At 37.4% G+C, this 16,153-nt stretch overlaps 1 protein-coding gene across 1 annotated transcript; it reads right to left on the bottom strand.

Annotated features, from left to right (window-relative positions):
- Positions 1-10,378: 10,378 nt before the first annotated feature.
- LOC18447945 (fe(II)/2-oxoglutarate-dependent dioxygenase 4) lies at positions 10,379-12,251 on the bottom strand. Its single transcript, XM_088858317.1, has 4 exons — positions 12,099-12,251; positions 11,336-11,390; positions 10,698-11,020; positions 10,379-10,615 (listed from the first exon to the last, which is right to left on the bottom strand). The coding sequence occupies exons 1-4, from the start codon at positions 12,249-12,251 to the stop codon at positions 10,379-10,381; spliced, it is 768 nt and encodes a 255-aa protein (XP_088714443.1).
- Positions 12,252-16,153: the final 3,902 nt, after the last annotated feature.

Genomic DNA, 16,153 nt, shown 5'->3' with positions numbered 1-16,153 from the left:
AGGCACACCCCACTCTTTCTCCTCTTACCTCTCTCCAAACTTTCTCTCTAGCTCTCTCTCTCCTAACCCATAGAGGGGCACACCCCAACCCTATGGTTCTAACTTTTCTCTCTCATCCTAAAATTCTAAGGGTTGGTTAATGTGGGGATTAGCCAAAATATTTGAGGGTTAGGTTTTCAGCTTGTAGAGATTTAAGGGTGCATATATAGTTTGGTCGAAATTTGCTTTCCCGGTTTGAGATTAAAGCTAGATCGTTGATCCCGCGTCATCGGATGGTGGTGACTCAGTGTGAGGTGTAATAAGCCCGGTTGAAGTAATCTCCGACACTCTTCCTTTTGTTTCTTGCAATCTTATCTTTTATTCTCAAGCATAGTGCATAGTTGTTTCAATGGCATCAAGTTGTTAAGATCTTGATTTTATTGTTATGTTGATTTTATTTTGAAATTTATCTTGTTGTAATAAAGACAACCTGTAAGTGATCTTGCCAACGAAAGGGGAGAATTAAAAAAAGAAATTTCCCTGATAAAAAGATCACATAGGTCTTTCTTTCATTGGTATCAAAGCAAGTTTACTTGATTGCCATTAGGAGTCTTTTCTTATTTTTGCTTGAGAATAAAAAGATATGGCTGCTCGTACTTTCGTCTTAGAGATCCTGAAAACCGAAAGGTTTGATGGGACCAACTATACTTCCTGGAAAAGAAAGATTCGATACGTGCTTTATGAAGAAAACTTGCATGAGATACTTTATGAGCATCGTCCTCATCGTCCAACTGACGACTCATCTCAATAAGCTAAAGATGAGTACGCCAATTGGAAGAGTAGGAATTTAAGATGCAAGCACATCCTTTTATGTGCCATGACCGACTCATATGCTTTTGAGTACAAGTCAATTTATACTGCAAGTGGAATCTTTGATAAACTTGAGAGAAGTATGTTGAACCCTCTCTCACGAAGCAAACCAGGGCTATGAGAAGGTATAATGAGTTAAAGATGGTAGAAGGTACCAAATTTGTAGATCATGTGCACGTCTTTTGCGCATTAGTCAGAGAGTCAGAAGACACCGGCATGAAACCAACTGAATCTATGCAAGTGATTCATCTCACGAAATCACTTCCTAATTCATGGGAGACCTTTATATCTTCCATCTCGACGAGAAGAAAGGCACCAAAACTGGAGGAGCTTATCGCGACGATCAAAGCAGAAGAGAAGATGAGGAATTCAAGGCAAGCACTGACAACAACTCCAAGGGAAGCCGTACATATGGTAAAATCTTCACCATCTTTTAAACCTAAGAAACGAAAAGGAAGAAACAATTTTGGAAAGAGAAGAGACTTTAAAAGGAGAGATTTTAGAATAAAAGAGGAAAGAAAGAGACTAGGACTTGCTTTATTTACAAGGTGGGCCATATAGCCAGTAATTGTCGGTTCAACAAATTTGGAGGAGCTAACAATGAACTGGCTTGTGTGGTCTTTGAGACACTGCTGGTTGACCCTAAGGAAGCTTCGTGGTATTTTGACTCGGGGGCTATAGCTCATGTCACAAACACTAAGGAAGGTTTCCATTCTTTTACTCTCATGGGGCCAGGACAACAACATATCTATATGGGAGGTAATAAAAAAACTGATCTACTTGGAGTTGGAGATTTCGAGTTAAAATTGAAGAGTGGGAGCACCTTGATCATAAAACAAGCACTTTATGAGGAAGTGCTTGGTTTCGATTCCAAGATGTTGCTGGATTCATGACCACTTTCATTTGCGAGAAGTTGGTGGTCAAGAAAGGGAATAGTGTTATTATGACTGGACGTCTTGTAGACGGGTTATTTGCTATTGAAATAAAAGAGAACGTTGCTTATGTCTCGTCCCCTAATGAATTAGATGCTACCCTATGGCATATGAGGTTAGGACACATTAACTTCAGAAGATTGGAAAGATTGAAAAAGGATGGATTACTTCAAAATTATAAGGGAGATTTGTCGAAAGTGTGTGAGCCTTGCGTGCAAGAAATTTCTCCCCAAAAGACTAGGGAAAGACTGGCATGCCCCATCATACTCCTTACCATTTCCATCAAGGTCTTATTCTATCTCTCGACTATACCATTTTGTTCGGAAGTATATGGCATGGTGCACTGATGGATGATTCCGTTTTCAACACATAGTTCTTTGAAAAGTTCAGAAGAATATTTCCCCCCTTCTATCGGTTCTAAGGACTTTGATTTTCAAGTTGGTTTGATTCTCTACCTCGGTTTTATATTCTTTGAATTTTTCTAAGGCTTCAGATTTTGTGAATAAGGTACACATAACCATATCGCAAGTGGTCATCTATAAAAGTGATGAAATATCTTTTACCGTTTTTTGTAGCCACATTCATAGGTTCACATATGTCACTATGAATGATTTTTAAAGCGCTAGTAGCTTTTTTTGCCCCATGTTGACGGCATGTTATATCTTTAATCAGACTCCCACAAAAGTTGTTCCACTGACTCCTCACGAAATTTTCAAAGGTCGTGCTCCTTCCCTTGATCACCTAAAAGTTTGGGGTTGCTCAGCCCATGTTCTCATCTCGCACGAAAATAGAACCAAACTTCAACCCAAAACTGTTAAAACCATTTTCATTGGCTACCTAGACCATGAAAAGGGGCGGTCATTGAGAGCTGTGGTGCTCACTTCTTCGAGGAAGAATTCTTTGAAGCAAGATTGAGCTAAAAACAAGCCGACTTTTTTGAGGAGGCAAGAAACAAATCTGTGCTTCGAGAACCCAAACCTGAATCTTCCAAAATACCTGAACTTAAAACCAAACCCTCAAAACAAAATGAACCTGAACCTGAACTCAGATGAAGTAATCGAATCAGTAGACCTCCTCTATACCTAGGACACTTTGTCTACCTGGGGGAACATTTTGATAGAGTTGGGGAAGATCCAGATTCTGAACCCTAGACAAACCATGAAGCCTTGTCCTGTCCTGAAAAGGAATACTGGATAGAAGCCATGAAAGATGAATGTGCATCCATCAACCAAAACCATGTATGAGAATTAGTACCTCTACCTCGAAAACGTAAGGCCATTAGTTGAAAGTGGATTTTCAAGAAAAAGTTGAACTCAGAAGGGAAAATAGAAAAATACAAAGCTAGGTTAGTTGCAAAGGGTTTTACCCAAAAAGATGGAATAAATTATGAAGCGTTTCCCTGTTGCCAAATTCCCATCTATCCGAATCATAATATCCATAGCAGTCCATTTTGATTTTGAGGTTCATCAGATGGATGTCAAAAGAACCTTTCTGGTAATTTAGAGAAGAAATTTACATAACCCAACCCGAGGGATTTGAGGAAAAAGGCAGGGAGAACCTAGTGTGAAACTTAATAAATCCCTCTATGACCTAAAACAAGCATCGCATCTGTGGTACATAAAATTTCAATAGACCCTTGCTGTTGCAGGGTTTCTACAAATAATGAGGATTATTGTATATGTCAAAAGGTCAGTGGGAGTGATGTGATCTTTATTTCATTATATGTGGTGATATGCTAATTATTAATAGCTCAATTGCCCTAGTAGTAAAGATGAAAATTTTTTTTGCACAACACTTCGATATGAAGGATCTTGGAGAAGCTTCATATGTGCTGGGCATCAAGATAATGAGAAACATGAGAGAAAAAACTATCCAACTTTATCAGGCAACCTACTGTAAGAGGATACTGAAAAAGTTTGATATGAGTATATGTAAGCCATGTCTACCCCAATAGATAAAAAGATGAAGCTAAGCAATAAAATGTGTTCTACCGAAGATATTGATAAAAGAGCTATGGAGAGAGTGCCTTATAGGAGCACAGTTGGGTCCATGACAGGAACAAGACCTAACTTGTCTTTCGTCATGAGCCTGGTTAGTCGTGTCCAAAGCAATGCTGGAGAGGAGCATTGGAAGGCTGTTAAGAGAATCCTTAGATATCTAAAAGGGACCATGAACTATGAGCTTACATACAAAGGGGGAACTGAAATAGCAATAGAGGAATATTCAGATGCCAGCTATCTCGCGGATCCAGATGATGCGAAGTTTACATCTGGATATGTGTTTATGCTTGGAGGGGGTGCAGTTTCTTGGAAGTTGAAGAAACAAGACATAGTAGCATTATCCACCATAGAAGCGGAATATGTGACATGTTGTCTAGCGGCTAAGGAGGTGGCATGGATCAAGAAGTTTCTTAATCAACTCGATTTTCATCCTGTGCGTTGTGGGCAGTCAGGATTTTCTGTGACAATATAACGGCAATTTGCGTGTCTAAGGAGCCACGGTTTTGCAAGAATTTCAAGCATATCAAACCCTATTTCTATCACCTGAGGAATGATGTGAGATTGAAAGAGATCGAGATCAGTTACATATCCACAGATCTGATGATCGCAGATCTTCTGACTAAGGGGGTTGCCCCTAATGTTTTTGTAAGACATATGAGAGAGATGGGGATGAGAAAAAGTGAGGAAGAGAGAATGTAAGGCCTTCAAAGGCCAAGTGGGAGATATTGGGATTATGTGGCCGTTAAAGGCCTTATGAGTGTTTGTAACGAAAACATTTGATATAGTGGAGCATAAACTCAGTGGGAGTGTGGTCCCTCGTGGACCATACTATGCAAGCAGTGTTTGCAGATACCGATCTGTGTTTCACAATCTAGGCCAGTCGGTTGGGAAAAAACCCATGTTACCTGAGCATTAAGAACATACCGAGGAGGGTTTATGGGTTAGCCCTTGATGAGGTCGAAGAACATGCCCGGATGAGTGAACTAAGGGACTGTGTGATCCTTGTGTGTGATGGTGGCCTACAGAGACATGGGCCAAAACCTTATCCATATACCATCACACGGCATGCATATCGATGAATCGTTCGGGAAAGCCAGAAATCCACCTTTTAGGGTGAAGCATATGCATATGCGAGAGATACCCCTATGCGCCATAGTGTTGTGATTGCATAAGGTCTTGGTGACCTTGATTCATCTCTAGGGGATAAGTTGTAATCCACAGATTGGGATTGCGACCCCTTGGCTCATCAGCCAGACTTTGGTGACCCACTAATGAGGCCCTGTTTGGACTGTGGGTCATGGGAAATACTGGGTCGGTCTAATAAAGCAAGTGTGATCCGTGGTCCACAATTGAAGGCGGAGTGCCCTATGATTGTTAATTCGATTCATAAACCATCTGGATCCATTTCTCATCAGATTAATTTAATTGTGTTTGTTTTATGATAATGATTATTTTACAATTATTATTTGAATTTTATGAACTTTTGGATATTTTATTTATAATTTTTGGATTTATAAAATTAAAGATATTGATTTTACAATGTTTTAACATTCGTTAGAAATTATTTTATTAATTTTAAAAGGTATAAAAAATATCATGGGGTCTCATTGTGCACATGGGCCCACCATGCATCTAGTGGGTGGGGCCCACACATGCCACACATGAGTGGCACGCCCCACCTTTAGGATTCTTTCTTTGAGATCAAGTTTTTTCAAGTTTTAATAAGTTACATTGTGACATGTGGTCAAATATGATATGAGATTATTTTGACCATATATTGACCAAATATTGAAAGTATATATTGACTTGATATATCTTTAGAAGATTTTGTGGAAGTATAAGAAAGATTATGTTATTTTATAGAATGCATAATATTTTAATTAGATTTAATTTATTTATTTCCTAATGATGGGAAAATAGTTAAGGAAAGGGGAATAATGGTCCATGCACATTCTATAATGTTGATGGCCCATCTATAAAATGGATGGCTCATATCTCTCACCCCGTAAGTCATCTTGATCAACGGTTTATATTCAATCTCAACAAAAGAGGCAAACTATGAGAAACCCTAGGCCTAATTTTGCACTATATATAGGGGTGTACCTCCCTATTCTCTACACCTTTCTCTCTCCCACAACTCTCTCTCGCCTCTCTCCCATAGGGGCACACGCTACTCTCTCCTCTGACCTTCTCTCTCTAAACTTTCTCTCTCTAACTCTCTCTCTCCTAACCCATAGAGGGGCACGCCCCACCCCTAGGGTTCTAACTTTTCTCTCTCATCCTAAAATTCTAAGGGTTGGTTAATGCGGGGATAAGTCAAAATATTTGAGCGTTAGGTTTTGAGCTTGTAGAGATTTAAGGGTGCATATATAGTTTGGCCGAAATTTGCTTTCCTAGTTTGAGATTGAAGCTAGATCGTTGATAAGGATGACTTGTGAGGTGACAGATCTGAGCCATCCATTCCATAGATGGGCCATCAACATTATGAAAGGTGCATGGACCATTATCCCTCTTTCCGTAACCATTTTTCCATCATTAGAAAATAAATAAGTTAAATCTAATTAAAATATTATGCATTCCATAAAATAGCATAATTTTTCTTTTACTTTCACAAAATCTTCTAAAGATATATCAAGTTAATATACACTTTCAATATTTGGTCAATATATGGTCAAAATATTCCTATGTCATATTTGACCACATGCCACAATGTAACGTACCAAAACTTGAAATAACTTGATCTCAAAGAAAGAATCCTAGAGGTGGGGCATGCCACACATGTGTGGCACGTGTGAGCCCTACTCACTTGATGCATGGTGGGCCCATATGCATAATGGGCCTCCATGATATTTTTTATACCTTTTAAAATTAATAAAATAATTTTTAGTGAATATTAAAACATTGTAAAATCAATATCTTTAATTTTATAGATCCAAAAATTATAAATAAAATATCCAAAGGTTCATAAAAATTCAAATAATAATTTTAAAATAATCATTATCATAAAACAAACACAATTAAATTAAATTGATAGGAAATGGATTCATATAGTTTAGGAATTGAATTAACAATCATGAGGCACCCCACCTTCAACTGTGGACTACGGACCACACTTTCTTTATCGTACCGACCCAGTATCTCTCATGACCCACAGTCTAAGCAGGGCTCATTAGTGGGTCACTAAAGTCTGGTCGATGAGCCAGTATGTGGATTACAGGTCCTTCCCTAGATACGAATCAAGGTCACTAAGGCTTTATGCAACCATGACTCTATGGCGTATAGGGGTATCTTTCGCATATGCATACGCTTCACCCTAAAAGTTAGATTTCTGGCTTTTTCGAACGATCTATCGATATGAATGCTGTGTGATTGTACATGGATGAGGTTTTGGCCTTCGTCTCTGTAGGCCATCATCACACACAAGGGTCACACAGTCCCTCGGCTTACTCATCCGGGCATGTTCTCTGATCTCATCAAGGGCTAATATATAAACCCTCATCGGTTTGTTCTTCATGCCCAAGTAACATGGGTTTTTTCCTAACCGATTAGAGATCGGTATCTGCAAACATTGCTTGCATAGTATGGTTCCCACGGAGTTTATGTTCCACTATATCAAATGTTTTCATTACAAACACTCATAAGGCCACATAATCCCAACATCTATCATCGCCTTTGGAGGGGAGGAGGACCATTTGGAGTAAGAATGATAGGGTAAGGAAGTCGTTGAGCTCATTGTCGGCCAAAGATCTCTGAAAGTTAGGCAATACGTAGGGGATCAAGAAGAGGGACATGTGAAAGATAGGAACATTTGAGAGAGTTGCCAACTTTCGGTCGAATTATCTATGAGGTGACTTCATTGACTGTATTTCAGTTTTCCAAAGCAAGAAGTAAACTCAGGCAAGTTAAAGGTAGGTCGTTAACCTCACAACTCCATTTGCAGCCAAAGAGGTGGTGTTATGGGCATCAGCAGCCACCCCTATCATTCTAGTTTTGCTCATATCACTATGAAACATGTGGCTAGTTCGAAACATTTGAGAAAGAGAAGCAAATGGTCAATTTGTTGAAAGTCAGTCGCGCATAAGAGTAGGGTATCGTCCGCGTATTGCAAGTGGGAAATAGTCAGTGCTTGGATCCCAATTTCTCTTTATGGATCTACTAAATATTTCCCCTACAATAGCAAAGAGGAAAGGGAAGAGAGGTCTCCTTGCCCGTTGATAGGTTGAAAGTCTTTTAGTTGCTCGACACCTTCAATTTTGGGAATGAGGGCAATGAGGTTCATGTTCATTATGGTTTTGGAAATGAGGGCGATGAGGGTCGCGTTCATAGGCCTTCCTCGGCACCTTCTCTAAGTCGAAAGGCAACATGCTTAGACTTTATGTTGACCTTTGCATTTCTAACCATGTTTTAAAACTCCATTGGTGAGGCGTATTTTTCACCTCTAGATCTGTGTCGGATTGCTGAATCGTGATTTAGATCGGGTTTGGATCGGTCTAAATGGGTTATCCAAAAAATAAAAAAAAATAAAATAAAATATACTTTTAAGTAGGGATTTATGGGCTGGGAATTTAAGGGGACCTAAGGAAACATTAGCTAAGCTAAAAATATATATATAAAAAAAAAGGAGATTTTAGGGGGAACCAAGTTGGGACCCATTCTTCCCAAAAAAAAGTTCAGTCCCTTCCAATTCCCATATATATCGGTGATCTAGATCGAAAATCACATAATTTTAACATTGTTTCTAAAACTAACCACATAATTGGCCATATCATGTTTAGGCATGATGATCAGTGACCTCATATTTGGGGACTAGAGCATTTTCTTGAGCCAAATGCATTTGCTAATCTCTACCTTTAGCATGGAGTATCCAATTCCAAGTTCTTTAGCTTTATCAGTGTAGCCCATACATGTATAGTGCTTGTGCTCAAGAAGCTCAACCAAGAATTTTTCAGTGCATCAACCATAAAACTTTACTGCAATCAAAAGTCCCTACTTCCTTATATTGATTAGCACTACGATTACTCAGATTCTTCATCAGCATTGTCATGCATAACGTCCAGGTTTTCTGCATTTTAAACATTCAATCTGGGAGGTAATTTCAAAATCCAAGGGTCATAAAAGGAAAGATCATTTGGGAAAACCAACAGTCACATGTGCTATAGAGGCTTGCTTATGACAGCTTATGACAGTCGTAGTTTATCATGAAAAACAAGAGAATGATAGCTTACTTATGCATTAAATAAGTTTACGTCATGCGTTCAAAACACATCTAATCCCTATTAAAACCACGCAAACCATTCCAGTACTAGAGAAACTTATTTTGCAATTTAAATCCTTGTAAATATATAAAAAATTAGTTCATAAATTGGAGTTGAAGTGAGGAAGTTACAACAAAAACAAGCTACATATGTCATTATGGTTTGAGCACGGATGATAATGTCGCTAATGGGCAACAAATGTTACCAAAGATTATATAACTTGAAACAAGGTTTATTCTGAGTAACAAAACATTGCATATTAACTAGCTTAATAAGGAATCGTGCTTGGGCTTGAGTGGGTGGTTGCTCATGATTGGAACACTACGTCTTGAACTCAATTCCTGCTACTGAACTACCCCAAAAAAAAAAAAAAATTCTAAGCTTAATTAACCCCAGTCCATACATATGACTCAAATATAAGTAATTCATTGAGGCCATAAGACTGGATATTTTTCAATGGGTCCCGCAATAGTCATGCTATGTTCGTGTGTATAAAATACTAGAGTTGAAGGAGGAAAGAGAGCTATCCGGTCCGTAACATGGATCGATTGCTATGAACTCATACTAGTACAAGGTATAAATCCATTTTAGATGCCTCTTCATCAATAACCCTATCAGCTCAAAATGCACATGGTTTCCCATTCATCAAATATTGGATGGCCATGGAAACATAGATATGCCTCTTTTTTTATCTTATCTTTGTTATGCTTGATTTGGTGATTTTATCTTAAAGACTGATGAAGATGCTAAATCACATATATCATCCACACAAACCCAGACACACTAATCCACTATTTCAAATGAGTTGCATGCATCGGTGAACAACTTACTTAGGCATCAACTATACTGTTTTAAGTCACAAAACCATCTAAGTCAGAAGACAAACCCTTGTATGATAGGGGCACATCCTATAGATGTACCAAGAGACTCCCTCACACAAACTTCTTAATATGGTTCAGTCACAACACCAGATTACTGGTGGATTTAGGTTTGTGTCGACTCGATACAAATGGTCACTGTCATAGGATTTTGAATCCCAGTGCCATTACAATTGAAATTAAGATCCGAGCCCTCTCACTCATGTGCTACACTCTAGAACCAAATTTAGGGTTGAAAAGCACAAGATCATATGCACATCAAACATCCTAAGTAAATACTACCCCATACCTCTCCAAACAAGTGACGACTCCTTCCTAAGAAGATACAAAGCCCTTTAGTTGTCCATATGTAGGACACAAGGGACTCATTCACACCTTAATAAGAGATAGAGAAACAGACAAACAATAAGATATACATGTGTACATATACACAAAGAGGGATTGAGGGCTCAAAGAGAAGGGGCTTATGCTCCCAGAGTTTTCACATCCGACTTCACAAATTCACTCAGCTTCCGAGAGGTGGACAGTTTCTCCCACATAAAAGCCTTGTACTTGGGAGGGTTCTCCTCATTCACGAACTCCTCTAAAGGCTCAATAATCGCATTGCGAGTGGGTTCAATTGCGAGAACTACTGAATACCTTTCCTCCCCACCTACCATCACTTTGTGTACTACACTCTCAATTCGGTCATTAGTAAAAACCTGTAAAATGTTAATAACCCCCAAAGATATGCCTAGAGATATAGATAGGAAAGATAGAGGAGGGAGACAGATTCTGCGTTACCCTCATGGCATCTCCAGTGTTGACGACGTATGCACCCGAAAGGGGTTTCACCGTAGCCCAATTTCCATTATTCTGTTTGATCTTGAAGCCACCAGCATTGTCCTCGATGTGGACCGAAACGGCAGAGAGGTCTGTGTGCAATCCTTTACCCAAGGCAAGCTCTGGGTTGGAGCATGGAGGATAGTGGTTCATGTGCATGTAACTGCCATGGTTCTCAAAGAAAGGGTGGAATTTCTTTGCGGGAAGTCCCAAGCTCAGAGCTATGAGCTCCAAAATCTTGAACCCTAGCTTCTGTGGCTTTTGCATGTGCCTCGCATGCTTCTCTGTATATACAGATCAAATTATTTCTCACTTTTGGCCGAGAGTAAAATATGCTCTCAACTCTATAGATTCTCTACCGCTATACATGTTGATGTTAATGGGACATCGAACCTGACAGCCAATCATTTCAACTTGGTCTTCTAAAGTAAAAATCAGTTTTGCTCATAATACAAAACAAGATCAATATTAGGTCCGTCAAGCTATCTTTTCTTTATCGGTTTGCTCATTTTCTTTTCATAATATATTTCATATTGCATGATATATTTTCTAAAAAATTTCTAAAATTTTCAAAATATTATCCACTCAGTTTGACTAACGATTGAATTTGTTTTTACGATTGGGCCCCTTATTGGTTTGTTGACCAGTCCAATCCTGATAACAAATATATATACAAGGTAAGATTTACCATACACTACTAATGTATGATATTATTCATTTTTAAAATTCTTTTGGTTAGAAAAAAGACGGTAAATATATGGCCCTATGCACTATAAATCACTCACCACCAAGGTTCAAAGAGTGCCTTGTTTAGATAAAGAGAAAAAAGGCATGTATGCTATTTTTCGACAAAAAAAGAACATTTATCAAGTTACAAGAAGGTCACAATGATCTTTAGCAGCATGATGTAAAATGGTGCGGTGGGACAAGCGCTATTCACGGAGTTCAAAATCCAATAAAATTGTTTTTTGAACAGCGCACCGTCAACGGTTCAATTTTATATCAAACAGACTAAAGGAGATTGTGACCTTCGAACAAAATTACACATGTATCATATGCATGTGAATGGATCTATTTGGAGAGATGATCTCATTATGCGAATCCCGGTGGATTCTCCGGCTTTTGGCAAGAACTGTTGAGCAAATAATCATAAACTTCACAACAGTCCTTGTAGTGGCAATCCTGATTATGGTAGTCGGAGGGGCTCAGAATGTCCCTCACAAACTTTTGTTTCTCTTCAAGGGTCTGAGCAAAGAACTAGGCCAACTTCGCCCTCATGTTTGGGATGACTTGCAGAGGGACGCCATGGTTTATGACATGAAAGGCTCCCCACTCTTTTAAAGCTCTCCTGACTTGGTTCACCAGTTTCTCCATGGCCTTTGGCTCACGACAATCCTTCTCTAATAACATAGGAGACAGGTCGATCACAGGGAAGCTGTCCGCCGCCACCGGAATCAATGGCTTCGACCTGAACTGGGGTGCCTCAATATAGCTTGCAGCTATGACACACGCCATCTCTCTCTCATGCCTCAATATAGCTTGCAGCTATGACACACGCCATCTCTCTCTCAAAATGCTTACTATCCCTCAGAGGATTCAAATGCTTGGACGTCGCCCCATCTTTTTATAGGCCTAACCGCCACATGCGACGCCCAGAAAAATATCCTAGAATGTTGTACCGTTTCATTGATTGGATAAAAAAGAAAATTGTTTCATGTGGACTGGATCAATATGCCGTTCAAAAGCATTCATCTTAAAGATGAGTGGAAATAGGTGGTCCATCTAATATAATTATTATTTTTAATTTTAAAAAAAAAAAAATCATATTCATGATCTCCATGTTAAAGATTATATATTCTTTAAAATTAGGATCAAATTATTTTTAAAAAATATATTTATTTCCAAGGCCCTCCTGAGGCCTTGCATAGGCAGGAACAACACTGGGTTACGGCCTTTTCTGTATTTATTTCCAAGCCTGTATTTTTATAGTATGCAGGCTGGTCGTATAGAAACCGTGTCCAAATAAAAATCAACACAACTCTTCTCACAAATGATGTCTGACCCATGATTTTAAGGGTTGGCAAAAGGTTGTGTCAAATCTAGGTTTGTCCGGGTTCAGATTCGGCTGGACAGGGACCCAAACCTAAAAAATATAAAAATATTATGGGACCCAGACTTGGACCTAGAGCCAGAGCCAAACTCGATTGAAAAAAATTAAAATATCTATATATTTAAATATATTTCATATATATGGGATTCAGATTGAGACCCAGACTTGATCGGATCGGATTGGACATACACCCAAACCCAAATAGCAATTTGGATCCAAATCCAAATGGCAATTTGGGCCCGAACTTAACCCACCGAGTCCACTTTTTAGACCCATACCCGGATGCAAGTGGAGTCTATTCACCGGGTCTGGGTCCGGTCCGGTCCGTTGCCACTTTTTTTTGGCGCACGACCGTCTTTACTATCTGATTTGCTTGTGAAAATATTTTAGAACGTGTTCCAAATATTGCTTTTTCCATTAAAAAAAAATATTTTAGAAACGTCTGTAACTAACTGCTATCTGGCACTTCACGTGCCCTCTTTGGTGGGAAATGTTAAAACGGAGAAATTTGCGGTTGAAAACGATGTTATTACAAAAAAAACAAAAACAAAAGTGAAGCTTATGGAGAAACCTGTAAATATTTGTAGAACCAGAGGACACTTCATATTATCCCAAATTTATGGTGAGGTCGAAGTCTCTGACTTTTTTTTTTTCTTTCATTTTTTTGTGTGTGTTTTTTTTAAGGACAAAATTTATATAAGGTTGTAACCTTAAAATGTAGATTTAAAGATGCACAACAAAAATCTATTGGAATAGGTTGTTTTAATGTTGAAAAACCTCTAATTGGTCGTCGAGATACATGACTATTAAAAAAAAAAAAAAAAAAAAATTTGAGTCTTATAAATAGTGCAACTTACAACACATTATTTAGACCACCTATTTTCAAGATTTTCATATGTTTATAGATCTACTTGATTTTAACCATTTTTACAGTTAAATTTTTTTTTTAATTAGATGTGAAAATAGATTTTCAGATATTCCTAAGAATTATTTACACTAAAATTACATGTTATGATAAAATTCGGAGGTGCGCCTTAATTGGATTGTTTAAAGTTGCAATTTTATAGAAACCACATCCTTTTTTTAAAATGTATTTAGTTTTGCTTCCAGGTCGAATCTTAGTTCAATATTGGTAACACATGACTGTTTTTTTAAGTTAACTCTAGGGTTCTCAGATAACCCGGATATTAGATAACCAAAATTATGAGTTAATGTGATGTTTCAAACATCCGACCGCTTTAATATTAGGTAGTACAATGTTTGAAATATTGGATCTATCCCTTGTTTTTTTTCCAAGTTGTCTTCTTGAGTTAATTATGATTTTTTAAGAGAAAGATTCCAATTTCCTCATTCATGATAGGTCTTCCAAACTCCGTAATTCAGCCAAAAATCCCATTATCCTCCACCTAGGCAATTTCTTGGTTTAAATGTGCGTGTTAACTTTATTGGAAATTTTCTTTTTCCTAGTCACAAGTGGTCTCTGGGAAACTAAATGTCCTAATAAATATCTTTTTCCTATTCACAAGTGGTCTTTGGGAACTAAATGTCCTAATAAATATCTAGCATGCCTTTTAGATACCTATCTCTTCTTCGTCTTTTTTTCTTTTTTTTTTCTCTTTTCTTTTCTCTTTCTTTCTTTCTTTTTTTTTTTTTTTCCTTTTTGTTTTTTTGTTTTTTGTTTTTTGATCTTTACATCAAGTTTAATATGACTTTACTTGTTTACGCTTTCATGATATCAAGAGACATTGAGTGTAGGGAAGGGGCTCAGATTGTGGTGGTAGCACACATCATATTTCAGTTGCACGTTGTGTTTCCATTATCAATTTAAAAACTATTAACTAATTAAAAAACCAGATAAATGGAAAGATGAAATATTTGAAAAGATGTTGGCCAAATTATGAGAGACAAAAAACGTGGCCACTGCAAGCATAATGTCAATCAATGTTCTCACTTCTGGGGTTGGGGTTGTGGTGGTAATGAAATGTATTTCCCATTGAATTGCTCCAAAAAAATGTTTGGAAAAATTGCTTAAAACCTTCAAATATAGGTTTTTTACACCTAAATATATTTTTTTTCAAAACCGACTTTTTTAGCTAATACCCTGATACAAAAAGTTCGTTTTCTTTTAATTGCTAATACACAAAAACACCCTTCCTATACATAACAAATCATTTTCAGATCCTAATAAAAAAAAAACGATCGGACCGCACTTGTACAATACCGGACTACTCATTTTAAAATGCTGGACTGCCCCTTCAAAATGTCGTACCGCTACTTTAAAACGTCGAACTGTCCCTTCAAAATGCCGAACCGTTATTTCAAAACTTCGGACTACCTATTTCTCCATTCCCTAGACCGTCACAATGAAACGTCGGACCACCCATTTCAGCAAAATAATCGTTGGACCGCCTCTTCTAAACGACAGATTGCCTCTTTTAAATGCCGAACTGCCTTCTCCAACAAAAATAATTTGTTATGTAAGGGAATGGTATTTTCGTAAAAAAAATAAAAATAAAGTTTTTATGTTGTGGGTATTAGCTAGAAAATTGATTTTGGAAATAAATATGTTGAAATGTTGAACTAAAAATAAAATGCTTAAAAGGTCCATATTTGGGGGTTTCAAATAATTTTGTTTTTTTTGTGTTTTTTCTCATTACAATGGAAAACAATGAAAAAGTTGAAAAAATCATTGTACTTGGGACCTTTCGATGGCCGCACATACTTTAAAAATTATTGTACTTGGGACGTTTGATGGCCACACATACTTAAGAAATTATTGTACTTGGGACGTTTGATGGTCACACTCATATTGCATGGGTCCTGCATTGGCTTAACTTCATGTGACATTTTTATAAGGGGAAAGCTAGTTCTCCATACAACATAAAAGTTCTATCTTTGTTCTACCATCTAACCGTCCATTTTTTTTATCAAGAGTGTTACTCACTATTTTATTTTAGATCCGACATTTCAAAGTATTTTATTTTTAATTATTTTAATACAAATTTTTTTAATATGAAATTTGGTACTTGTCATCTTCTCATTGAGACACTTATTAAAAATATTAACAATAATTTTTCGATAAAATATAATGACCAAAATACACCTTGAATCTTTATGGGGTATTTTGGTCATTTTATTTTATTAAAAATATTTTTTTATATTTTTCTTTAGTGCAAGCTTAATTGAGGAATGAACGTCCAAAATTTGGTACCAAAATAGTTTATAGAAAAATAAATTAAAAATAAAGTAGTGTAGTGACGTGATATTGTGATTGAGGCAATCTTAGCTCCCCATTCAGATTGGATGG

Source organism: Amborella trichopoda, chromosome 2 (assembly GCF_054954075.1).
Source record: "Amborella trichopoda isolate Santa Cruz 75 chromosome 2, AtrichopodaSantaCruz75HAP2 v2.0, whole genome shotgun sequence".
NCBI classification, from domain to species: Eukaryota; Viridiplantae; Streptophyta; class Magnoliopsida; order Amborellales; family Amborellaceae; genus Amborella; species Amborella trichopoda.
This window is presented reverse-complemented; position numbering and strand designations above follow the sequence as displayed.